The 27,942-nt window shown below is 37.9% G+C and overlaps 1 protein-coding gene across 4 annotated transcripts; it reads right to left on the reverse strand.

The window, feature by feature from the left end:
• Positions 1-2,168: 2,168 nt before the first annotated feature.
• LOC135684967 (monocarboxylate transporter 10) lies at positions 2,169-27,918 on the reverse strand. Of its 4 annotated transcripts, none has more exons than XM_065200689.2 (8): positions 27,467-27,914; positions 19,233-19,282; positions 15,568-15,660; positions 10,758-10,967; positions 8,004-8,323; positions 5,868-6,439; positions 4,658-5,027; positions 2,169-4,047 (listed from the first exon to the last, which is right to left on the reverse strand). In XM_065200689.2, exons 5-8 carry the CDS (start codon positions 8,257-8,259, stop codon positions 3,857-3,859), a joined length of 1,389 nt encoding a protein of 462 aa, XP_065056761.2. In that variant the 5' UTR covers positions 8,260-8,323; positions 10,758-10,967; positions 15,568-15,660; positions 19,233-19,282; positions 27,467-27,914; the 3' UTR covers positions 2,169-3,856. The 4 variants fall into 4 exon arrangements, with proteins under 4 accessions (XP_065056761.2, XP_065056763.2, XP_065056765.2 ...); XM_065200691.2 differs by lacking the exon at positions 27,467-27,914 and adding an exon at positions 19,445-19,725; XM_065200693.2 differs by lacking the exon at positions 10,758-10,967 and having other exon boundaries at positions 27,467-27,918.
• Positions 27,919-27,942: the final 24 nt, after the last annotated feature.

The following is a 27,942-nucleotide window of genomic DNA, read 5'->3' on the forward strand; positions in this document are numbered from 1 at the left end:
CATTTTTTTGGCATTAAATACTTTATTACAGTTTGAAGCTTTCAGCCCTCCCCCCCCCCCCCCCAGAAAGTTATCCCTGGCCTTGGGCGTGTAAATCCGTCGGGTATTACACATTGAACCAATCCCTCTAACATCAAGCCAGCATCATGTTCCTAAATGTTATCATCGCCCTCCTTTTTTCTCTCCTCTCATCCACCATTCCAAAACTTATTTCAAGAAAATTTTCGAAACAAGGAAACACATTCGCTTAACAAAAAAATAATAGGCCTGCCTATTTTATCTTTAAATTAGCCTGGTAAGTATGAGATCCGAACTTCATTTTGTGTAATTTTTTTGCCACAAGCTATGTAAAAGTCGAAACTCAGTGGCCCCTGGAGAAAATCCACGTGTTTTTCTAGCCAGGAACTCAAAATAAATAAAAACCCCTGCCTTAGACCTTTTTTATAGACAGTATTATCGTATTTAAGTCGTACTTAGGATGATAGGATGGCACAGCAGGGTGATGCTTGGAGACAGGTGACAGTTTATTGCGCTGAAAATAATGTCATATAGACCCAAACTGAAAACTGTTTGGCTGGGCTGTTTTCCAGTGATGTAGTCGTATAATTTTTACAAAGGGGGCTCTATGACAGTTTTTAAGTTGTTCTTGCCTCGGAATCATTGTAATTTGAACATGACGAGGGTTGATGTTTTTTCCGATCATTGGTTGAGCAGCCAGGTATATCGACTGTTTGAGCGGCAGCTAAAATGAAAATATCAGTAGTATGGGCAGGGGCGGGAGAAAACGTCATTGAAAGTGAGGGGGCAAAATTATTATATTGCTCAGGGGAGTAGTGAAAGCCTTTTTGAGATATGACATTCTGAGATATGACACTCTAAGAATGGCCAGAAAATGCATCTGAAATATTGAAAGCATCGATAAGAAGAGCTTTCTTTTTAATAATAATGAACCATTGACTGGATTTTGAATTGACACGTTTTCTCTCGTGTTAACAAAACAGAGCTACTAATTTTATCAGCTAATGAACAGTGCTACTAAAAATACCATGCAAAACTGTTATTCAGTGGACCTAGAAAGTGTTCAAAGTTTGCAGGGGCTGAGGCACCCCCCCCCCCTGACCACCACTACATCCCTACTATATTCAGAGACACTGACATAAGCCTCTCTTTGCAATTCAAGCAAAAAAGGCTACAAATCTTGTAATGTTGTAAAGTAAACAGAATGAAAGCTTTTTGTCACAGCACACAAATATTACCATACCAAAACTACACTTGAAAACACTGGGCAGAACATCTTAACTATACACCACTGCTCTGATACTGTAATATTACTTCATTTATCGAAATAAAACCTTTTTTCTTGAAGAGAACCTTTAAACTCTAAAGGTCCTCAGGAGTAGCCAACACACCAATTCAACTAACGGCCTCGTTTTGAAAATTTCTCAAAACTTTATTGTTTAATATTTTTAAGCTCAGATTTGTTTTTATCGCCATGATTTAAGGCCGGATACAATTTTTCATATTGTTTTTGCTTGTGTTTTAGAATTTATGGAGAAATGAAGTTTGAAAACTTGTAAGGGATTTGGTCGCAAAAAACGTTCCAGGTGAAATTTTACCCCCTTTCTGCCAATCACGGTCAAATCTCTCATGATGAAAACTTCTAAGAAGACGAAAATTCTTGAGGCCAAAAATTTTGTACAAAAAGATTGGAAGAATTTTTCAAAATGAGGCTGTAAGTTGAATTAGTACGCCACCGATCGTTTTTCTTCAAAGGCACACTTCATGTCCTAAGACCTTTGCTTTACAGGAGGGAACAAGCGGTCCAGGGCCTGTAAAAATGTTCTACTATCTTACTGTTTACAATCTACTGCTTTCAGCTACTTATATGGAATCAATTCCTGTAAGTCAAATACCAGAGAAAATTATTCCTTGATTCATTAACAAATTAATCTTAGCTGAATACAGAACTAAAAGCATGTTAAAAAACTTTCGTCCTACAGAAAAATCAAATGAGGAAAATATGTACCATGGGCACATAAAACATAAATGGCACGTTGCCAAAACAGAAAAGCATAAGTAGCACCGCGAATCACAGAAATAACGTCATTGAAAAAACTGCAAACGATAGTAATAGCCCTTTATGACAGAAGGCAGAAATAGAAATAGCATCAAAACATCGTCACATTCTTTTCTATGAAAAATTTTCTTACATAAAACTTTACCAGTTTAATTTTTTTCAAAATATCTATAGCCCTGATTCACTTCGAAAATATTGGATACCTGTGGCAAAAAACAAGGCTCAAATTTGACACGGCACAAAGCATCAACCTAATAACTGTATAGGAAATAAAAAGAAAAAGAAATAATAAAGAGAAGGGAAATGAACTTGATCGATAAACTCTGACAGTGCAGTGTGCTTGCCTCACAACAAAAAAGCTCAACTTTCGTTCCAACAACCTGATGATTGTAACCCACTTTCTCATTTTCATTAACTACACTTGACAACCAAAAGAAGGAAATGATTTTAGAAGATATCATGAGCTTCTAAAAATTATTGACTTGTAGTTGTAACGTAGCAGAGTGTACATGAGTACCTATAACATAACAAATTAGAGTAGCATGAAAAGGGCAAAAAAATCGTTACACGAAACTTCAACACTCATAGCCATTAGGACTAATCTCAAGAGGTTTAACCCCAAAAGGGTAGGCGTCATGATGAAAGTCGGATCTGGTCTAGGGTGGGGGAGCTGTGATACAGGGGGTTGTCTGGTCATCTAGTTGCAATGTTCTTTTGATTTTTAAAGATCCCCTGACTTGTTAAAATCTCTTTAAAATTTTCAAAGCTTTGTACATAAATACTAAATTGGCTTTAAGACCTTTCAGTAGCTATCATCGAGAGAGAGAGAGCAATGTTTGACAATGGATTGCACCCCCAAATTCCCTTTCTACCGTAAATAAAAAAAGCCATTCCTCAGAAGATTATTCCTAGTTTAATTATGCAACTCATGACTAATTCAATTTAGCTAACAGCACAGTTCAGTGACAGGACTTACAATAGACGACATTAAATTACAAAATACGTATGTCTTTTTACATTTTTTATATACAAATTAAACGTCAAAGATTTAAACTGCGTGTGCTCCCAGGCTTCAGAATAGCCAACGGAAAATTTCCCAGCTACAGATATTGCTGAATCTCAACTTTTAACCTGCTGTAAACCTCGAAAAATGTTCCTCGTAGCATATTTAGCTCTTATAACCACTTTAGGGTAACAAGGGAGCAATCAGTGGGTCGCTCTCAAAAACTCTTTAATGACCAACGAGGGTAAATCCTATTTCATTGAACAAGCTTATCAGTTTACTTAAGCTCAGTCAAGAGGCCTGTAGCATAGTGGAAAGATTCTTTGAAACAGCCAGTGGTTAACGTCCCAGAAAGCCTGTGAAAGCTCGAAGGATTTAACCAGGCCCTTGCCAGAAAAAACTTTCCAAGTGAATTTTGACGAGTTCTAGAAGGTTATGCCTACAATTAACCTTGCACAACTAACCCCTTTTAAACTTGCTTTCATGCTTCAAATTAAAGAGTTATAAAATTGAATAAATATAATGCACTTTTAAGCACTCTGTACCTTTAGCAAGATTGCAGAGGTAGTTTTGTGGAGGTAACGCCAGGTAAATTCAGCCCTATATTTACTCGGTGCCAAATTGTAACAAACACGCTTCGTCTAAAAAGAATCAATATTACGCACTGAATTAAGATATCTTTAGCTAAACCACTTTCCATTAATGAATTAAGCAATACACATACTTAGACCTTTAAGAAATAAATTCAATTATGACTTCCCGGAGCCTTCAGGAAATCATAACGATGTGATGAATTGGTACATAGTATTTTGTTCTTCTTCTACCAGGTCATTATTACATATGTCTTTCTTTTTGTTCTTCTGCCACAATCGAACAAGGAACATGAGGCAGGCACCTGCTATCATGGGAACGCCCGACAAGTAAAATAATGCTCTCCCTTCCACACTGTTGCTTTCATTCATCCAACCTACAAAGTGATTTCAATTCAAATTATTCAGATCTTTTAAAACAACCAGGCGTTAAAGGATCTTGCGCAACTGGCATGCTTTGCAGTAGCTATTTTTTAAGCGAGGAGAAATGGACTGAATTTGTTTTTTCGTGCAAACGATATAAGTCGCAAAGCATGCCGGTTGCACAAAAGCCTTTCAGAATTCTTTGCAATTATTACCACGAAAGTGTCTGCGCAACAGAGCCGCTTTTCTTGTTCGCTGACATCAACATTTTATTCTAAGCACTAGAACAACTCCATTAGCGTGCAATGTTTTTCTGTAATTCTAGTTGTTCAAAAGAACAAACAGACCTATTCTATTACCTGATACCATTCATTTATACTTCTACTCGAAGGCGCCACTTTGAAAACTGAAAAAAGCAATTGAAATTCCCCCAACCCATCAAATTTAGTTCCTTGATTTTGAGGAACCTGTGAACAAGAAAATCGGCTCGGCTTCGCAGACCCTGCACGCAGGCTAGCGTTTATCATGCTAAATTAAGACTCGACACGGCAAAATTCGCTTGCGCTGTCTCAAAAAAGGCATCAAAATCAAAGAGGTATCAATTAACCAACAACACCTACTTACCAACCGTTGGTGGGCCTAAAGCGATCGGTGCTGCAATGGAAAAGAGCACGATTCCCCAGCCTTGCGCTAAGTCATCCAAACCAACGATCTGCATTGTCACAATTGAAATTAGACCAATAAACGAACCATCAAGAAAGCCATATAATATTGAGTACAACAATAAATGCCAAAATTTTGTTGCCATTGACGAAAAAAGGGTTATAACTCCACTGAAAAACATGGCAAATTGGTATAAAGGTATTGTAATCTCTGGTCGGAAATTGGAAATTTTCCCAAAGAAGACACGGCCTATCATTGCACTTGCTGCTATGGCTGCGAGAAGAAGGCTGGATGCCTGAGGTTGCGCTCCAAGCTCCACTGCGTATTTGGACTGAAAGCGAAAAGCGATAATTTAGATAGCAAAAGAAATAAGAATACAGTTTTTTACTTATGATTCGTAAGAAAGAACAAACCATCCATGATATAAAAAAGTAAAAAAAGGACAAAGTGAAGAAATGACACCGTCTACCATAACAACCGTGATAGACTTTGACTGCTGTATAGTCCAAGCGAGCTGCACCTTAACATACGCTCCCGGTTGAAAGAAACTCAACTTTTTGTCACCAATAATGAAACAACGTCAGAATGAATAAATAAAGAATGTCAAAGCATGCGTATAATTTACACATAGCTGCGGCGACTGTTCCCTATGGACTTAGTTAATCGGAAATAATTTGCGAAAAGAAAACTGCTTGGTCGGTCAGTTTTCCTTCCCTGTCATGTGGCAACCTTAGTATAGTATACTTATAGGACCATATGTAAATGTTTTGAGCTATGGGACCATATATAAATGACGTTGTAAAAAAGTGATATGGAAGTCCGTTTCGAGATATTTTATAGATAGCAACTTATGAGTAATGAATGCAAATATATTTTAGAGAAATTTCTATTTGCATTGGTTCTCGAAAAATACTCATGGCACCCTTTTCCTTTCCATAATGCTTTAAAAAGTCTTAAGTTTGGTAAATCCTCACCCTTTCATTACAATGTCATTAATAAACGGCCAAAACTTTCTTGAAAATTTTTTTATTTTTCTATTTACAACACAAATCTTAATGGTTTGTCATTAGCAGCTGTTCATCGTTTACTGTAACTGTTTTCTCCACTGTGTGTTAGAAGTCTTGTTCAGTTTAGATATGTTCAGTAATGAAGCACAAGGGTTGCATCTTACCAAGTGTATCAGCGGAATGTAATACGTGAAATTGCAAATCATCATGATTATCAGCCACGTGACATACGCTTTGTCGCGCAGCAATGTCCATTTAATAGAGTATTTCGAAATTCCTGATTGTTTCGTTGACTCTTTAGAATCCCTTCTATCAAGTAAATAGAACGAAGTCGAACTCAATACAGTTGTTACCATGAAGATCACGCCCCACCAGCGAAAAGTATCTAAGACCCCGTAAGATTCCATAAGGAAATGTAGCAAGGGTGACAGCACAACCTGACCGAGACTGCCAGAAGCCACTACGAATCCGGTGGCAATCGACCGCCATTGGTCGTACCATCTGGCAACGATAACAAGCGATGGAGTATACATCAAACTCGTGCCTAGGCCGAACAAGAAACTGTGCGTTGCGTATAGCGTTTCAAGTGAACCGGCTGTTGATGTCAGTATAAGTCCGGTGCCTCCCAGAATTGATCCAAGCAAACATGTGAACGATACACATGTGACGTCACAGAGCTTGACCGAAAGCATTGAGAAGAAAAACAGCGAAGCTGATGCCAGCGATCCAACCCATGCTGAAAAATAAAAAGAGATTGAGAAGATAATACAAAAAATAACCGTTAACTTATTTCTGGAATAGTTAAGGGGAAGGAGCTTTGCCTGTTTAAAGGATTCTGAGATATCATTATGCTTTCGAGAAATTTTAAATACAATTTAAAATGCCTGAACCAATAATTTTGCTATTTTGCAAGTTTGCCAATGACTTGATAAAATAGATTTATTAGACATGGGCTATTGAACTACTCGATTAAAAGTGAATCGCTCTAGCTAGGGAGATAATGCGGCGACAGATATCAGCTATCTGCAGACAGAAAATGAGATATCATGCAATTTTTCTATAGACAAGGAAAGGAATACCTGCCAATACATGGAAATAATAAAGATAAATAAAAGAAGTAATGGCGCATTGATCTATAAGGCGCAGGTAATAAATATAATTTAAATTGCTACGACATTAATCGAGACCAGGTCTCGACAAAAATGAACCGACTTTCCATATCAGTGCTAGCAATAAGCCTTTTGCAACGAAATGGGGATAGACTCTCGTGTGTTATGAAGTTTCGGACCAATTGCTTTGATACCCTTTAGGGGTGAGACATCCCCCTACACCAAACAGCAATGGTGTTGCGTATGGCATTTATCAAAACACTTTTTCTTCTTTCTCTTTCACTTATCTTTGCAGTCATTTCCTTCATGCGCCATTCGGATTTGCCCTCTCAGAGAAGATATTTTCCCGTATGGATTTTAGCCAAAGAAGAATGTTGGAAAGTGTCGTTGTTCGAGAAATTTTTTCAAGATTTTTCAAATTGGAAAAAACTTGATACCAGCCATCTTTTTAATCTGAAAGTTTGAAGGTCAAACCATGTAGTCAAAAATACAGTTATTTCTGGACAAAACGCCCCACCCCCTCGTACAAGCACCCCCTCGAATAGGCGCTCCCTGAAGAAGACAAAGTTTCAAATAAGTGCCCCTTCGAATAAGCGCCCGTTCGAGTAGGTTCATTGATGAATATGATACGTGGATGGCCGAAGGAGCATAAAAATTAAAGGCGCAAGGGAACTTAAGACCACCTCAGGGACATTGTCCAAACTCCATAAATAAACGAAACTTCGAGATTCAGATTCAATGCAAAGAATTTAACAAGAAACCAAACCAAAAACAAAAGAATACAGAACACGACCGTGTGATTATTCGTAATAAGAAGTATTCATTCTTCCTCTTTTGTTATTTAAAACGATTTTTCATTCGCGTTTGCATTTAAAGGCAATCTGTCACGACGTTGATTGCTTATAAGAACAAAGGGATTTTTTATTGTTTCCAGTCCCCCTTTAATTTATTGCATTGTAAAAATTATGGCGGAGCGCTGGAATCGTGTTTAGGCTATTGTTCCAGCTATTGTTCTTATTAACCAATCCACAACGAGACAGATTGCCTTTAAATTTAGGGCATGCATATAATTTGAAGCAAGGCAAATTTCACGGGTACTATCTTTTTGGCCACGCCCCTTTATTACAACATATTACAACAAGGCTGGAGTTAGACTGTTGGGCAAAAAGTGAATAGGTAAATGACACCCACCTGTTTGACCTTGGCCAGCATTGAAAGTTTTTAAGAGCTGTGGAAACATCGCTCCAAACGAATAATGCATTCCAAAAACCATGAAATGAAGTGTACAACACGCGAAAAAAACGATCCACAACCGGCACTTAGAGGGCTTGCAAGTTGGCTCCAAGTAAACGGTAACCTCTTTCAGGATTGACTTTCCTCCTTCATTTAAATCTGGGCTGCCGAATGAATCCCCAAGCATGAGTGGCTTAGCTGCCTTTTTGTCCATTTTCCTCTCGTTTTCGATTTGCAAAGTAAATGCACCAATGAGGTATAGATGGCGCTCCCTAAAACTGATAAAGTGAAAACAATCACAACCACACACAACAGCCGAGTGGAAATTCAAAAGATACTGGCAGCACTAGCATTCACTTTATCTCTACAACAATAAAATAATCCTTCAAGTAGATTTAACATTGGGAATCAAAACTTGTGCAAAACCGTGTTAGCCCTTTAACAATGCCATAGATGCAGAGGCCAGGAAGGCCAAGGGGCTTTGGCCACCTCCTCAGGGGAAAACCTTGACATGTTTGAAGGTATGGGGACGTGCCATATTTAAGGATACCTTTTTTCTAAAAAAGTGCAGAATTATCGGTATCAGTTTTTGAAATATGTGCGGAACTATGGGTACCATTTGAAGAAACATGCAGAATTATGGGTACCATTTTGGGAAAATATTGCAAAATTATTAGGAGGGATATTTAGCATTAACAAAATGAATGACCAGTTAGAAATAAAACTATGAAATCTGTGTAATATTGAGATTTTGGAGCAAAGGACATGCAAAATTTGTTTGATGATTTTTATGTGCTTTAAAATTTTTATTTGCTTTGCGGAATTATGGGTGTAGTTTCCATCATGTTTGCGGAATTATGGGTCCAAATTTTTAAACAAAATGGCACGTCCCCTTCAAAAATTAGGCTTAGTTTACCCCCCAAGGCCTCCTCTTTTTCCGATAAATTGTAACCGAGCCCCGCTTGGTCAGAAATAATCAGCATTAAAGCAAATAATCAAGACATAATGACGAAAAAGAGACACATCTGACTCCTACTGTTAAATCATTACAAATCAAGGTAAGACACACCTGAAACCTTACAAAAACATTTCAGGCATAAAAGACACGATAAAACGTGTTTCTTGGTAAATTTCAGTTTCCTCTACCATGCTACCCTCCAAATGAAGGCATAAACAAACAAGCACATTTTAACTCAAATGAACTGGTTAAAAACAGCAAAAGCATCAAAGGCTTCATCCCCGGACCTCACGTTTGGCTCTTCACTGTCCCACACCCCCAAAATTCACGAATGGAACGACTTCAGCGTAACGTCTGTAACTTATACCCAATTTTTTACCCCCCCCCCCCCTTTGAAGTTTCTTTCTATGTCCCTTAATTTTGATAACTTTATCAACATGGCATATGGAGGTAGCATTTAAAAATGGATGCCTCTTAGTGCCATTTTCATCAAGACCCTTCCAATAATTGCTGAAAAAATAAACTTTCGGGGTATTATATAGAACTTACGGCAAGAGGAATTAAACTCCAAGGCCTGCTTAACATTAAAGGTCCAGTCTAAGTGGCATCAGGACCAACATTCCAGATAACGAGACTTGTTCAATCTGAAAAAAATTCGCGTTTCTTCCGTTGCAAAATTTTGTGCCAGCAATAAAAACGTAGGAGAAGCGCAAGGAAGCACTGTTTGCATAGAAAAAACAACATACAAGAAACACCGGTGCCAAACCTTTTACCTGCTTTTAAAATCATGGAAACAAAAGGCATTGCAGCTTATACCAGCAACAAAGCGAGGATTTCCATAACGCAAAAGAAGATGTTTGTGCATTACTACTTGGTGTTTGTTGATGTTTGACTGAAAATATTTGCGAGTTCAACCATCAATGCTCGCCTCAAAAAAGGCAGCTTAACAATTTACTCCCCCGTCATAAATTTTACTATAATGTTTACAAATAACCAAGTAACATTGTTCGATGCAACCTTTGCAAAGTTTAGTTCACAGAGACAACGATCAATGTCAAAAGGCAACACATTTTGCAGCTTGCGATTTGATTTCATGGCATCTTGGTATATTTGAAACGCATTTTGTACAACACTATCCACAGAGGATTGCAGCACCAAAGATTCAAAAATCCCATTTTACATACATTCAGAAATGGAATTGCACTTTTGACAAAGTAAATTAGAAATGTGACTTGCTGTCTACAAAATACTGGCCTAGTTTGATTTGCAGATTGTGTTTGGAAGCGTTGCTACCAACCAGGAACCATGATATCTGTAGGCCATGATATCTGCAGTCCTAGTAACGTTCATGAAGAGTTACCTGGCGAAAAACGGATTTCATAGAAACACAGGTTTTTGTAACATTTTTTAAGAGAAGCCAGGCCACACCCTTTGGCAAACACTATGTTATATGGTAGAACCCCCCTTGCACCATTCCCTCCTCTGCGCAATTTCCTCCGCTGCACAATTTCCTCTGCTGCACAATTTTCTGTTTAGCCCCTTGCCCCTTTATGAGACACTTATAAAACCAACCCTTTTTCTCTTCAAAATGCACCTTGCATGAAGTACCTTATCCCAAAATAGCAATTATGACGCAAATTCCAATCATGTTATTCAACGAATAAGAGATAGATATAGCATTCTAAAGTGGATAGCGTGGCATTTTTTTGAAAAATTATTCTGCTGGTATTTTAAGTAAATGAATAGAAAGATACCTGTATGCGATACTTGCAGCGTCAATGGTAGTCTACGACGCAAACAAAATCCACACAAATAACAAAACAGGTCCGAAGACGTCAAAAATGTAAACTGCAGCACAGATGACGCTTGTTTTCTTTATTTCCACTCTGACCGTGGTAGCATTTTTCTTTGGCCACTGAGTCACTTATACCGCCAAAATCAACAATAGAATGGAATCTCAAAATCTATAGCGAAAATGAAATACAAAATTACATGAGGGAAAATCCAGAAAGAATGGCATCGAAATAGTGTTTTCTCTGAGAAGAAAAACATTTTTTCCAACAAGTATCATCATTTGTCAGAAATTGTCAGTTTAAATGATGAATCATTGTAATATATGTAACGATGCAGATGACAATACCAAATGGCTGCCAAATAGTAAAAGAAAAGAACTAAGCAAGTTTTGGAATTTGAAGTTACAGTTCTCATCAAAAGGTTTTGTGACAATTTAATGCTACTGAATGGAGAAAAATGGAACTCATAACCATCCAAGTTAACCGTTCTATATCACAAACAGCTGAAAAAAAAATCAGTGAGAGAATTTTTAAAGAAAGTACAAGCGAATTTGGTGTAGCACTGGATCAGCAAATAGAATGTAATCAACAGATAAAGAACTTCTGCAAAGAAGAAGTAAAAATGCAGGAATGCACTCGTGCAGGAATGCTTCTTATATGAGTAAATCTAAAATTGTACTAAAAATGAAAACATCTGTCATATCATATTTCAATTATTTATTTGGTCACTTTTTGTAGAAGGAAAAATAACAACAAAATCAACAGGATACGCGTGGAGCCCTTAGAATAGTCATAATGATTACCAATCAGCATTTGAGCAGCTACTGGCATAAATTAATAAAATTACCTCTCTTTACAAATTCTGCAATAACTTCTATAGAAATTTACAAAACATTGAATGGTTTAAACCCACCCTTCATGAAGGAAATACTCTCTCCCACTTACTGTACTTATGACATAAAACATGCAAAATTTAGAAACGTTGATCCAAGTTATAAAATATGAATTTGGTGTTGTCTCGTATAGATGTTGAGAAAGTTAGAACAATATTCCAAATAGAAAAAAATTCCTTCTTTGGCAATATTCAAAAGCAAAATTAAGAAATTACAATGCACATGCGATTTGTGCAGGCAGTAAATTAGAAGCATCGGATTCGTCGATTATTTGCAATATTGTATGGTAATCACTTTATCTTGTTGCGTTGTTAGTTAAGATTGTTGGGTTGTTCTTTAGAAGCTATTTTGCGCACACCAACTCAAAACGAAGAAATGGAAAAAGCTCTTCCTAATTCCATGCGTGGGGATCACGAGGTGTGGTCACATCTAGAGGAAAGACCAGGACACTGCCCGATTAGTATAGTCTCTCCGTGTCCTAAATACTACTTTAGGAAACTTAGTAGATACAGAAACATGGTTTGTCCTTGCTTAAAAAAGGGTTGCCTTTTCTAGGACTTCAATAAACTATGGCTTCAATAAACAAACAAAACAGTTCCTGTTATCGGAGGGTTAGTCAACTCTGCTTCTTTACGAAGCTGAAGCCACAACGCCCTGTGTCGAACTGTTGACGGAAGACGGAAGGTTATTCTCCAAGAAATTGTGGGCGGTGTGCAAAAAATAATCATTTGTCGAACTTTGCTGTGTAATGCGAATAAACATATGAAAACAATAAAACAATAATTGTAAAGAAATCATATAAAAGGAGCTGAGATGAGCTGCGTGTGGTACTGCAACAGGTCTTTCAAATCTTTAAAAATTTCGAAGAATTTTAACCTAATATAAACAAAGTTGAAAAATATGCGACGTTAAACCTTTACAACACCTGGAATCACATAAGCAATCAATTAGAAGATTTCATAATTGATTGAAATAAAACAAACAATCTTGTACTTTAATTTTATGAAAATTTGATGGGAATTTTGGGTAAGCTGGAAACATCAAAACTTGTACCTCCACATTTAAACAATATCTCAGCTTTAAATTTGCTCGGGCCTCAGCAAACCTTGAATCTTCTTTTCTCCTTACATTGCTAATTATAACGCAAGCATGCCTCGGTTGACCCATTAGGCCATTCAGAAAATATTGTCAACGAAAAGAGTGTTTCTTAAAAAATGTCGAAAACAACTTGCAAAATCATACCCTTTTGCTGCGTTTATGGAGCAATTGCTTTCAAGGAATCTAGATTGTTTCTACATACAACACAGCGCTTTCTGTACATAGACAAATTAGGTCAAATATAAATCTTCCAGGTTTGACGACCCCAAAGATGCTTGTTGACTGACCAGTTCAGTGGACGTTCAAAATTGAGATAGCAATCATTTGCTCTCCTAAATTATATCAATAGATTTTCATAATTTATGAATGGCAACTTGCTGTGAAGAACATTGTACAACTGGTGGCCAATTTGACGAAACACCTTTCAAACTTTCCGTGAAACATTGTCTTTGCCTTTGCCAATGATGACTTAGAATACAATCATCCAGCATTCTTCTGTAACTACAAAGCCATTGCGATTACAGTACAAAAATGCAAGCAACATATCAGCTGATGAATACAAATACCATAAACTGCAATTTAATGGCATCCAGCAGATGCATGCACGTTTTCTTAACCATTGTTGACCGCTTCTGCATTCGGGCCTTATCGCAACTGAAAGGACTGGACGGCAACGTTTCGACTCAAGAGTATCTGTCATTAAATCGAGAGTCAAGATAGCTATGTGATCTTTTCATAAAATCTTTTTGTATTCAGCTTTTCGACAAACTTATTCACAATTTCAGAGACATAAGAGCCGCGATGCTGCAGGGTTACGTGCCCCCAACTTTTGGAAAAAATGCCCTTTTCTAAGAAGTAACCATTTTTAAATTTTTCCCTCTTTCTTGTTACATGGTGTTTCCCACATCCCCGGACAATTTTAAACTAAAAAACAAATCACCTTGCCACAATACACATGACGCCATAGCATACACACTAGTAGTAGCTTTTTAATTCCATAATAAGGAAAATGTCATAAGACAAAAGAGAAATGGCGATAGCATAGATCCAGGAAGAGAATGAAAGTAATATTGTATGAAAAATATTCATGTGTACGTTTGATTGCTGCAGCTGACATTGTTTAAAATAAAGAATAATCTCTACATTTAAACATGTCCTCTCATACTTTACTTGATTATTAAAAACATGTCGTCGTTACTCGTCTCCCACAGACTGGTCATTTTATACTGTGCAAGTTACTGTAACAAAGATACGTTTCCTTGATTGTACAAAAAAGTGAAAAATTCAGATGCGAAAAATGAGCAGTGCGGTCATGAAATACCTATTAATTATTCTCCCAATTGCTCTTATTTACGAAAAAATGCAGTTTCAGGCCTGAACAATACAAGAAGAGTCATAATAGTTCAAATTTCGTAAACAGTCAGAAATCCTTAGTATCTTCTTCTAAATGACATCAGTAGCCAGCCAATCAATCGACCACTGGTTTAACACGCTTCCTTTGCAACATTAAGCCTACCTATATCTCCAAAATAGCAATCTACCGGCTCCCTGATTAATTTCCTAGCAAAATTTCTGAGCAACCTTTAAAATTTGATTTAATTTAGAATTGTAATACCTGCTATTGATAAACAAAATAAACGAATACTTGGAGAACAGAACTGAAGATGAAAATAAGTAAAACATGAAGCCTCAATTTCCACTTCTGAACCTAACTCAACCATGGGCGCAGCGGAGGCTAAACTTTCAGGGAGACTTTTATAGATTGCACGGATGGGCCTGCAATTAAATTCGAAATTCGAGAAATTTTGACTGATTGCTGCAGCCACCCAGCCCCTATGTCTCCTACGCCGATCAACTCGATTGTAAACTTTATCTTGAATTGGGTTTTTACAAATTAAACCATTTTCCCTGATATTGAAAGTAACATTCTCTTGATCAGGGGCGGCGCCACGGGGTGGACTGGGGTGGACATGTCCACCCCACTTTTTTTAAGATAGATTTTCTAACATTCAAAAACTAGACTAAAAACATAAGGGGGATGTAAGTTTTCTTCTTTGGGATCGAATCTTCTTTGTCTATTTTGAGGGTCATTTACGATTTTTCTTCAGATCTTAGCTGAAAAAGAGAATGGTCACAGGCGTGTTGGATCATCAGTTCCATAAATAGTGAGAAACTATAACGAGACTGATCTATAAAACACAGCTTTATCGTGCTAAACAGTTGGTTCTTAGAGTGTGGTTATTGCTTTCCTTCTTTGTTAAAGGTTTTTAGCAATAATTAACTTTAAAATCTGTACCCAAACATTTTATAAGCAGGATAAACAAATTGCACCCCTTTATCAGCTCTTCCCCTTCATTGTCAACCCTCATTTTGGGGCTGGCGCCGCCCCTGCTCTTGATGAATAAATCAACATCAACCATGTAGTAAATTATGCATGTTGCTACCTTGGTTGGGCGAACAGCAGCAAATACGTCTTTTTTCTGGTTGCCCATAAGTAATAAAGTGCCTGTCTAAACACACCCCCATCCTTTTATTACTTTAAACTTGATACTAATCGCATTGAATTGAATCACAACTGGTGCAAGTACATCAATTCTTGTATGGAAAACCTTCCTGAACATTTCAAGACCGACTCGACCTCACAGCACGTTACAATTCATTCAGAAATGATTGATGTATAAGAAGGCATTGTTTCACTCACGGGCCTTTTCAATAAAATTTTTCACTCATGTGACACTAAAGCTCTGTGAATATCATTGAAACGTTTTAAAGCTTCTTACCTTTATTAAAACCAAAATAATCTCAGACGACATTCAGAGCGATGGCGGGGGTGTAGTCTTTTTCATAACATCGGTAAACACCTTTAAATGGGACTAGAAGAGAAAAATTGATTTATTAAAAAATTAACAAAATAAAAAACATCAACACGACAGGCATGCTATCAAAAATATTGCAAAAAACCATGTTATGAATCATGGATTCGAGCTTCGAGATGAGACGAGAATGCTTTCCGTTTTCATATAATGGTATACATTTCATTTTACAAGAACTAGATAATTTCCGCCGAGAATGGATTTTCTCATTCTTTTTGGATAATTTTCGACTCAGTTGCTTATTTCAACGCTGATTTTTCTAAACCTACATTCTAGCTAATTAAACTTTAACTTAGCTAATTAAACGAAAATTTTCATAAACGCATCTGTGATTTCAAACAATTTTTATCTGAAGATGTGCGAATTCTTTCCTTGTTCTTATTTTCAGTGACAAATCTTGTCTGCGTGCTCTTTTAAAGTGTTTTAATAAAAAATAGTGTATTAAAAATACGTGTTAATTACACCACTTTACCGACTCAATCATTTTAACTCTAATAACTAAAAACATAATTGGTCTGTTACTTTATAAACTTTTTGATATGCTCTGTATGTCTAAAGACTTGCTTAAATTTCTCTAATTTTTATTTTCTAGCCTTGCTTAGCAAGGATGTCCCATCTTGCAATGTGGTAATGCTTTAAAACGAAATGGTAGACGAAAGTTCAGAGGGCGGCAAGCAAAGAAAGGATAGGCGCAAAGGATAGGCGCAAACCAGAATGAAGTACAGGTGCATAAAGTAGGGCTTAAGCGCCCCAGTGATAACAGGTAATGCGTTTTTTCACCTTGACGGGAGCGATTCACATGAGCTTTAGAAGTCCCGCGTTAGCACAGGGTACCTATACCGAAAGCATATCAAACGAGTGAAAGGGCCAGCAAGATGACAAAGTTCAACGTCATTACATCGAATGCAACACCAAAACCTCAGGACTGGCTTGAATAGCAATAAAAGACAGGGACGCCGATAGCTATTGTGCTTGAAGGGGCTGCTCCGGTCCCATTTGCCGACTCCTCGTTTTTACAATGAATTATTTTTCCAAAGGGGTGTCAAACACGTAGCGACGGCCCTGATAAAAGAAGATACCCGCAAACAAATAACTGAGGTCCATTTTGAATAGAAACTCCAAATCAGTTAACTTGTAAGCAGGTACAAATATTTTCATTGAAAGGTTTCGTCAAGGCATTTTGTATGAAGGATAAAAGCAAGTACTATTGTGCAACCACCAATTCATCAATGCATCTTTGATATATTATTTGGACAACGAATTAATCCTGTTTTCGAGAAAAATGTGGGCATATCTCCTACCAACAAGCTTCATAAACAAGCCTAATGAAGGTTCCTTTACTCAAGCCTCAGCATGCTTATGTTAACGAAAATAATATCATTGTCCTTGTCATCTTACTTTCTTCTGAAATAAGTTCATTGTTTCGGTTACCTTTTGTAAAGATAAACTTCTAATGGTTTTAGAGTAGCTAAAACGAGTTGATAAAATTGCCAAATAAGTGCGGTTTTCATGTGACTTGCAAAATATGAGCGGCTACTCAATGCTTGAATTTTTCTCAAGAAATTACCAACCAAAGAAGGGGGGATACTTACAGGACAGAGTAGAATTTGAGGGGGCTACTCAGGACTGGAGTTGTTGGGTTTTGGGGCTTTGTCGTCACAAGCTATTGATAAACGAGGCAAGATACAAGCTATTGATAATCGATATGAAAACAGATTCATTTTTTTATGAGAACCAAATGATTTTAAATGACATTTCTCGTCACACGGTTTGTTAACATGTAAGAGAAATTTCATAAACACATTGTTTTTCTTCTAATTACTTCAACTGGGGCTCCACACGTCCCAACGCTGTTCCATTTTTGGTGGAAAATCGAGCCACGGTGTCAGGTACCCAGGGCCGGCGAAACGCATTTGAAAGTGGAGGGGCCAAAATATCAAAGTCTTCAAAGAGCTTAGGAAAGGCCGCCATCATGGTTGGCGGCAAGAAAAATTTAGAACCATGGTGTCTTAAGGATGGCCAGAAACTGTATCTAATGAATTTTGACTGAAGGTGTCGCATAGTCTCGTCTATTGTGATGTTGACTTGAAATAGAAAAGTTTTGCAAAGTTTTAGAATAACCACTATCATAAAGCTCGTAATGAAACCTTTTTTTAGATTTTAAAAGTACCTGAAATAAGATGGGAGAGAAAAATAAATGAAACATGGTTTAATAAAAATATAAACACTGAAATATCAACAGACGAACTATCAACTAAAAATAAAAACACAAATAAAAACTAAAAATAAAAAATTAAAATATTTTAAAAAAATCTGATCTTAACTTTTTCGGACTTTAAGCGCTTTTAACAAAAAATTTTTAATAGATTCATAATTGCGTCTATAATTTATCTTTCTTAGTTGGAATGGATTATCCAAACGATCAAACTTGATAATACTTTTTAAAAAATAAACCTGCCCAAACTTTACTTCTCACATCCTCAAAAAAGTTTTTCCAGCTATTTCTTTTCCTTCAACAGCTGATTTCTCTCTTTTTGTAATGTAATAAACCTTGTGTGCCAAGTTTAAGCGATAGAAAAAACGAAACTGCGTTAAGCAAGCCAATGCTTTTTACGACGGTCTCTGTTTCTGAGTCAAGGCGAGTCGAGGCAATGCAGCATTTGGAAAAACACAATTGATCACAAACAATATACCCTCAAAGGAATAAAAAATATTTGAAATGGTGCCAGGGATAAGAGAAGTAACAATTGGTGTGCACCCTACATCAAGATATTTGGAAATAACGCATATCTAGACCTTTTAAGGACAAGACGCAATTTTCGAAAGAAGATAATTGCAGAATTGTTTAGGGGAAGGGCTGGCACCCCCAAAAATCAAGAAAAATTTTAACAAATGGGCTCCACCCCCTGTGCCCCCAGAATACAAGTGGACTGGCTTATAATGGTTTTGACATTTTATTCTTGGACGGCTGTACAAGAAAAGGCAGGGGGGGGGAATCATGTGGTTAGGGTGCGAAATCCGTCTGCAGACTATGAAAAACCGTGTAATAGGTATCCAGAAAGAGAATAAGCTTCTGTTTTGGGTTTTTCCCAAAAATTATTAAGGGAAAACTGAAAAGCGGTTTGGGGAAAATTGCGGTTTTTCCCAACATTCGTAGTGCTTAAAATGTTCTCGAAACACTTTTTTAACATCTTGCAGACTATAAAAACAGTGAAGCAGACCATGTTCTATCGATTAAACGTCAAATGATATTTTATCAATTTTCTATAAAACCGGGTGCCAATCGTCAGAGCGAATCGTCTGAATCGTTAGGCCTATATAAATCAATCGATTCGACAAAACATCAGATATGCACGGCAGATTCGGTACAGGGCCTCTGGATCAGGTCTCAAACGCTTTTCGCCAAAACAAACAAAATCAACTGAAGTAACACGATCTCGATGTAATTCGCACTTTCGTACATTTTGAAAAAAGGTGACAACAAATCAATTCAAAACAAATTTCAAACATAAGGCAATTTGCTCGTTTGCTAGAAATGAAAAACCTGCTTGCAAATTAAATGGCCAACTCACCTACACGTCCTTTATTGTTGCTCATTTTCTGGGTCAAGGAAGAACTCCAGCTAAAACAAGAACGATTAACGAGTTCAATACAGATTTAGAACCGGCCTGGACTGACATGGCCTACATTTGCCACAGCAGAAATGAAAACAAAGCAATGAGACCGTGCAGACAAAACACATACCGCGGGTTTTGTTTTGTATGCTAAAAGTAAATGCGCTTACATTTCCCCCTTGTCGGGATCACCATTAGTTACCGACATTCACTTCCTTCTCTTTGTGCAACTGTACGCTTTGCGAAAATTTGAACATTTGTTCAGTCTTGGCTCCAAAATTCATTAACCAAGCCAAAACAACTGTTGACCTTTTGTGAACTTCCGATATCTTCATAGGCTATACTTATTTCATGTCTCTGCTAATTTCTAGCCGATTTAGATTATTGGATGAACAATTTTCAAAACCTGTAAACTCTAAAGCTACTTAAAGCCTGGTTTCCATATAGCCGTAAGGCTGCCTGCGACTGGCTGCGACCAGTGGCGAAGCCAAAGGTCCTGCTTGTCCTGCCGGGCAGGACCACAAATTTCCAAAGATAACAATTTTTAAAATATTAAAAATTGATTCACTTTATGAAATCATTATATGCCTGATTCAAAGGCATTTCTTTTCAAAGGTCTTATTCTACACTTATATTTCGTTGCTGTGCTCTTTTTCAATTTTGGGTGACTGGAATGGAATTTCGAGTATCCCGTTCGTAAATTGATATCGTCAAAAATTTAGCCCTATGTTTGGTCCTACCCAACAATGGGCAAACGCCTCGTAGCACTGTTTTTGGTCCTGCCTCACAATAGAAGAAAACGATTGCACTCCTGCCCTTCAGAAATGGCAGGACCTCAGGTCCTGCTCTTTTGGACCCCTATGTTTCGGTATAATTTGTTGATTTTCTTCGCCATGGTCAAAGGTCACAAAGAATTTTCACTTAGGCCATAGTCAGGCTTAACTATTTTGATATCATGGATAAAACTAACTGTAACGAAGACATCATGATTCTGCTGCTGAAGAAGTTTTTGCTGCTAGAAGCTTCGGCCCTACACTGTCGTCAATTGATTGATACAAGAATCGAACGCTTCAAGACGAGTGGTACTTATGGAAATCAAATTGTTTAGGGTCGTTCTGTTGGTCCTATTTACTGTTAAAGTCAAGAATATCACAGACATCGCGAGAAAACTGACATTCATATAGTTTTCTCTCAGACTGCAGAGAGCAAAGGAAGCCATATTCAAAGACCTATTATAAACAGTAGAAAAAGTTTGCTGCCGCTGCCGAGAGAGAATCTTCGTTTTTTTTGTACCAGGAAAGTCGAGATCGAGGGGAGATGGAGTGTGCATGACAGAAAAAGGGCTTGCTTAAATTTAATTTAAGCAGTTCGTCCTCCTGCCTTAAACAGGAACTACCATACAATTCAGAGGTCCCGATGAAAAGGACGCTTTGAAAAGGATGAAAAGGAAAACAATGGTAATTACTGGGAGCTTTTGTACTCGGTGACTCAGATTGTATTGTACTGGCAAAATGCCAGGGGTCTCCTCTGATATTCAAAACAAATCGATTCGAGACCCTATCTACCGTGCATCAGACATATCAATGTTGTCACAAAATATTGTTACTTTTCTTAAATAATTTGAATAAATTATGTTTCCAGTATGTATTACAACTGTATATGCCTATATGATATGTACAAGCAATTTCTTTTTAGTCAATGATTTCAAAATTTTTAATCAATGAAAATATTTTCAAATGTCATTTATTTTAGAGAAAATTTTTGTGATGCTTTTTTGACTTTTTTAATGTAAGGCAGGAGGAACTTGAAAGGATCCGAACCTTCATCCTCTTTTTTTCCAAAATGTGGCAGTGAAAAATGTTTCACTGCAATCTTGATTTCAACACATCCAGAAGGGCTTTCCCCCCTTTTCCGATGGTCTCTAGGGCGTGGCTTCACGGCCCCAGACCCCCTTTAGGCAGGACCACCTGTTCTTGGTTAGCTTCGCCACTGCCTGCGACTGCTTTCTGCCATCTTTCATCTTCCACCCTTACAGTATCACCGACAAATGGAAACGTTTTGTTTGCAATTGCCTGCGGTATCGGTAACTATGCCGGTAACTAGGTAAAGTTTGAGCGGGAAAAACTGGCGGGCAAAATTCAACAACAAACATGGCTGCTGCAATAAACGAACGATTATTACTTCACTGTGAATACATATTGCTACTTGCTTACATGAGATACAGAAGAAGACGAGAAGACACAGAAAAAGTTAAGAGAAAGCACAGGTTTTGGGAGGAACTTTATGGTCCTTGCATTTCTTGTCGTACATGGAACGATAATTTCTTATGCAGTCCATTAGTTTTTCATTACTAATTTCTGAGATCTGTTCCAAAGATGTGACAACGAAAACTTCTGCAATAAAATGCGAAATAGGTATGAGACCTGTTAGAGATCAGTTTGTTTGATCGTGGTTACTATAACAGGAAATGAATGGAAACGACTAGGAAACAAATAGAAACAAGTAGAAACGACTAGAAAACAAGTAGAAACAAGCAGAAACAACTATCTGGCGGCGAGTACTTAAGGGAGGGGAGTGTAATTAATTTGCTTCTGCATCTTTACAACTGGTTTAAAAAGGTGCGAAAATTATTGTCTCGTGATACTCTTTTCGGAAATTGCCCTGGGGAAATAGGTGGTAATCGATGTTCGAGATTATAAAAAACAAGCAATTGATTGTTTGGCCGCAAGCTAAAAAGAATCCCTACAATGAAAAAAACTACCTACTTTTCTTGATTTAATCCCGTAGGCTTTCCCTCCAAACTTCTGAAGAATCCTTAAAGTAGGTAGAAATCCCTACGTGTGGCAACACTGAATTGACCATGCTCACGTGGATGGATAAGCTTGCCTCGTTTTGGAGACTAGTCGTTTTCGCTAAGATTCTGCTCATTTGTACTAGTTTCTTGTTGTTTCCTATTGTTTCTTGTTGTTTCTTGTTGTTTCCTGTTGTTTCCAGTTATAGTAAACGCGCTGTTCGATACACTTAGATAGAAAGGATGCAGACCTTTTCGAAAAAATTCCCATCAAATGCTATTTTTACATTGAAGTACCTCGGTTCCAGGCTTCTTCAATGGCTATAGAAATGATATTTATTTGAACAAAGATGCATCATTTTATCAATGAAACGACACATGAAAACACCCAGTTTTAAATGCCAAAGCAATAGATTACAGAACAATTCGAAAAAGGCCCCCTATTATTAGACCGGTACTACAATTGTGGTACTATTGGACTGACAGGCTAAATTGTCATGTTTTTGAAAAATGTCCTTTCAAACCCTACGTGCGATGCTAATATTCTACTTTCTACCTGTGGGGGATCAAGTGAATTATCCTGCGCTGTTTTAACGTTTCATCTCTCGAACAGAGGCGAAACTCCAGAAAAAACAGCGAGTGTTCCATTTTATCTATATGGGAAAAGAATCCTCAATGCGGCGAAATTTACATTGAACTAACATATTCCATGAGCGAATTTATCAGCGAGCGTTAAGCGTCCATCCTCGAGTCATGCCTCGACTTGCCTCGAGTCATGCCTCGACTTGCCTCGAGTCATGCCTCGACTTGCCTCGAGTCATGCCTCGACTTGCCTCGAGTCATGCCTCGACTTGCCTCGAGTCATGCCTCGACTTGCCTCGAGTCATGCCTCGACTTGCCTCGAGTCATGCCTCGACTTGCCTCGAGTCATGCCTCGACTTGCCTCGAGTCATGCCTCGACTTGCCTCGAGTCATGCCTCGACTTGCCTCGAGTCATGCCTCGACTTGCCTCGAGTCATGCCTCGACTTGCCTCGAGTCATGCCTCGACTTGCCTCGAGTCATGCCTCGACTTGCCTCGAGTCATGCCTCGACTTGCCTCGAGTCATGCCTCGACTTGCCTCGAGTCATGCCTCGACTTGCCTCGAGTCATGCCTCGACTTGCCTCGAGTCATGCCTCGACTTGCCTCGAGTCATGCCTCGACTTGCCTCGAGTCATGCCCAGCCACGTAGCTGCAGGGGGGCACGGGCCAAATGAAAATTTTGACAACAGCTTGCCCCCTCTGGCTACAGTTTTTCCAAATGATATTTTGAAAATTTGGCATATTTGTAATTCCATGACCTTGATTTGGTCCAAATATATCGGTTTGTTATATATCTGTTTTCTTGTTTTAAAGCCTGCCCCCCTTAAGGTATGGCTCTTGCTCGAGTTTGCCCCCCCCCCTCTAGCCGACACCTACAGCTACGTGGTTGGTCATGCCTCGGCTTCTCCCTACGCTTTTTTTCGATGCGTTGAATTGGATGTCACCAACCACGTGACATAATCGATTTCCTTCACTACTCTTTTCGAGTGGTTGAACACATGCATTGTGCAAACAACCAACATTGCTTCAGGGGAGAGGGGTTTCGGTATAATCTTTGGGTATCATCATTGAGTACCCTGCTGTCATTTAAAAGGTTTTTGTCTAATTCAATAGCTTTTTGGCCATGATCTTGGGGTCCAAATCTCTAAAGTGGATATCATTAACAAAGTGGTTCAAATTGTGATATATGAAAGTTTGTAAGAGTAGATAAGGATGGAAAGGTAGGATGCAAACGTCTTGGAACCCCAATATTTAAGAAAACATTTGGCGATGAAACTTTTTCATCTGGCCCACAACCTTTTTAACCTTCTTTTAGAGCCTACTTTTAAAGAAAAGAATCACCAGTCACCACCTCACTCTACCAAAAATCAACAGACGCATCCAATCTCTTGCCATTGTGATCAGGGGCGTAGCTAGCGGAAGGCAGTGTAGGAGGGGTTTGAACACTTTCTGAATTATGAATTATACTTTGTGAATTCGTCGTTAAATCTTCAGTCTGTCTACAAAATCCTGATTTTTCGCTTAAATCAGAAGGTAAAATAGCACCTAAATTCTTCTCCATCTGTGTCTCCATGTTTCTATTGATGACGCTAGAAGACTGAGGAGCTAGAAAGGACTAAATTTTAAAGGGCAACATGTATACTTCTTTGTATATATAAATGAAATTATAGATAAATGAAGTTATAGATATAAAACTATAAAGTGTATCTCGACTGACAAACGCCTTTCTTATTTGAGCACACTACTTGGATCCCAGGTTAACAACAAATTGGATCCCAGATTTTTCACTGGCACAAGACGCCCAATGCATAAAGGCTGCAGTTGGCAATGCACAATTTTTCTAAGTTTTCTGATCAGCTGTGCTTCTGTTTTCTGTATGGCTTCAAACAAGCACAATTTTGCACGTATGGTGGTTAGTCTCCAGATTTCAATCGAGCAATGAACGACCAGCTGAGGGTGATTTGCTTTCATTTAGACTATATTTTATCCTAAAGTTGTCGTAATAGCCATTGTAGAGGCCTGGAACCCATTTAGTATCCCGGCAGTGTGACGAGATCTAGCATAATATTATGCATTTAGCCAAAAAATCGTCCTTTAGCATAAAATATGGCATCGTTGGAAATCTAGCATAATTCTGGCATAATTTTAGAATTTGTTAAGAAAGTGCTTGTTTCCATTGATAAGTGATCCACTGTCTGTCGAAACTGCATGCAAATACATTACATCCACATATGTGGCTAGTACAAGGCAGCAATGGTTTTTAATCCTTTCTGTATGTGGAGATAGTTGATTCGTTACTGTCTAAGTTGGCAATAATGGTTTCCAGAAATAGCTCTGCCAGTGAAAAATACGGGCCATCTTTATTTAACATATTCATAACTACATATAGACATATTTTATGATTAATTTATTGCATTAGTTTTCTTAGCTGTTTATATTCATTTTGTAAAGTGAACATATTTTGGCCACTCTTTCTAATTTGCGCATGCGCCAGCCTCCTCTTTTCCAAATAGCATAGCCTTGATGTGAAATTTAGCATAATTTTTGTAAATCTAGCATAATTTTATGACAATTTTGGCATAATTCTAAAATTGTGATCTGGTCACACTGTATCCCAATGTGAAGATAGCAATTCGACGGTGTCTGCATCCTATTTTTCCATGTACAATACCGTGTATTTTACCAAGATTTATGCTTAGTTTAAGAACTTCAAAGCAGTGATATAGTATTATCCACTGTAAAGAGAGGTCTGGAACCTAGCCATTACCCCAGTCTGAAAATAGCAAGAAAATTATCATAACAAGACTTTTCAAAACGTTTTGCAACCTGTTTCCTTATGCTAATTCTAAGCTAATCTTAGGGGCGTAAATGCCAAATTCTTTGCCTGCTTCGCTCGCAGGTCATCTGCATTTTCCTTTTTTACCCCAGGGGGCTCTGTAACCTCTCTGTTCCCTTTTTGCAAAATTTGAACAAAGCATAGCTGATAAAATAACAGCCAGTACTAAATAATCAAACAAACAATATAGGACCAAAATCGAAACTGCTTGTGAATTGCAATTCCGTGAAGATTAGTCAAAATTTCCATCGGATTCTTCCGAATAAAAGTTATTTTCAAACGTATTTCCAACTGACGAAAACAAGATGAAATGCATAAAATGAACGTACGACCCGTCAAAAGTGTAATCGGTCGACCCTTGTACCATCAGTTGTCTTAGATGAGATATCGATTTTGATATAAAAAATCATAAATTGACTCTTTTTCTTGCTACTTAATTATGGCGTTGTCAGCAAAGATTTCTAAAGAGTCCCGTCAAAAAATCATTTATTTCTATCAAAATGTGCAGTTTCTTTATAATTAGACATGATCCAAGATGTTATCTTGTCGGAAAATCGAAAGCCTGGGCCTCCCAAATGAAAACTTGAATTTCCGCCACTGCATCAAACCATGTATTTTTACCAAGTTTCGTAACTATTTTGCCGTTCACAGAACAGTTTTTCTTATAACCATTGTAGAAGTTTGGAATCTAGTAGCCCAGTCTATAAATAGCATCAGGGGGCATTTTTCAAAGGGGTCTGTATCCTATCTTTTTCAGCGTGTCCAACTGTGTATCTCCACCAAGTTCCATGCTTTTGTCACAATATGAATGGTTCACCATGAATAAATGATTTTTTGTTCTAACAGCCCTGAATAGAAGGCCCAGCCACAGAATAGGAATTAAGCAGAAGGGTAACTCTCGTCGGTTCCTTTGTTGCTTTTGAAGCCTGAGTCAACAATAGAATTCCTTAATTCCCCTTTAACCTCGATTCCATTAGACGAACTTAGCCATGACAAATTATCATCCATTAATCAGATATAAACGAATTATGATACATAATTGAATTTGTTCACTATCATGGGGCATTTCATCTCAAATAAAGTTGTCTATTTTCATTCTTTTTTAAAATTTCCCCAACAGATACATGCTAAGCCTCGTATAAGTTAACGCATGGGCAAGTTTTTTCAGAGTTCCCCTTCTGCCTAATTCCTATTCTTTAGTCCTTTGTTTCGAAACAGTACCGTCTTAAACCAATCAGTGTTGCAGGGTCATTGTACATGCGCATTGATAACAATATTCGCGCAACCGTTCTGCCTGTGACCACACAACTCTTGAACTTCCTGCCAGGGCTTCAAGTGATAATGCGCATGTGCAATGTTCTTGAAACGGGGGCTAGTGCATATCTGAAAGAGGGGCATGATTCATCTCCCGAACAAAGAGTTGTTTTGAAAAAAAAATTGTTGACGGAAAAAAACGACACCGCACCCCTTCTCCCTAAAACAATAATGGTTGAAGATGTTAATACCACAGTTATCCGAATTGAATCCACTGTATAACATCGAGCCTTTATAGCTTTGCATACAGCAACATTGTTTGAAGGGGGAGATGCGGATGCCGTATATAATATTCATGTCGTATATAATTTTAGGTGGAGCACCAAGGACTTTGGCAGGCATGAAGCTTACCTTGATGCAGCCCAACTTATGGAAATTTCAGGTAAACAGCTCATAATTGCATTGAAGCGCAGGGTTTGGATGTAGTTGACAAATAAATATATGGAATCATGGTTAACCAGGCTGTCAGGTCTGTGTTTGAAACATTGACCTATTGTTGCATTCTTACGAATAGATCTTTCTAACATTGTTTTCCGGTTATATCACTGTTTAGGCAATGCTAATAGTGTGATTATGCCAAGTTACTTGGGTCCACAGGGCCTTCTTGAACTGAGCCTGTGAATGACAAAAATTGTATTCAAGGGAGCAAATAAAGGCGCAGGCACTTACGAAGTTCGGTTTGAATGGACACATGAGGCTGGATGAGGAGGCAAACAACTTGTGGCAATTCTGATGCACTTTGTTTCTTGAACAAGAAAGAAATAGGAAAACGTCTTCTGTAACAAGTTAACCCTGTTTTAGGCTTACATCGGATTAGAAACTTTGACGTTAAAAGACTTCTTACAAAGATCGTGAACAATAACCTAGAGATTAAAATGGTCGGGAACTATTCGCATTTAACAGCGAGACTTAAGTATCACGTGTTTATAACATAATTTGCTTGGACTCTGCCCTTCATAACTTAACTTGCAGACTTCGATGACATCAAACGACACTTGCATTTGAATAAATGATTTTCGAGGCACTGGGGACTTTGAAAATGTGCCTCTGCAAGCGAGGTGAAGGACAATGTCAGGATCCTTGACCAAAGGGCCGTGAGAATATAATGCAGTTTAACAATTATTGGAGGGGCAATAGATCCCTCA

Source organism: Rhopilema esculentum, chromosome 21 (genome assembly GCF_057945365.1).
Source record: "Rhopilema esculentum isolate cy_ngs chromosome 21, ASM5794536v1, whole genome shotgun sequence".
NCBI lineage: Eukaryota > Metazoa > Cnidaria > Scyphozoa > Rhizostomeae > Rhizostomatidae > Rhopilema > Rhopilema esculentum.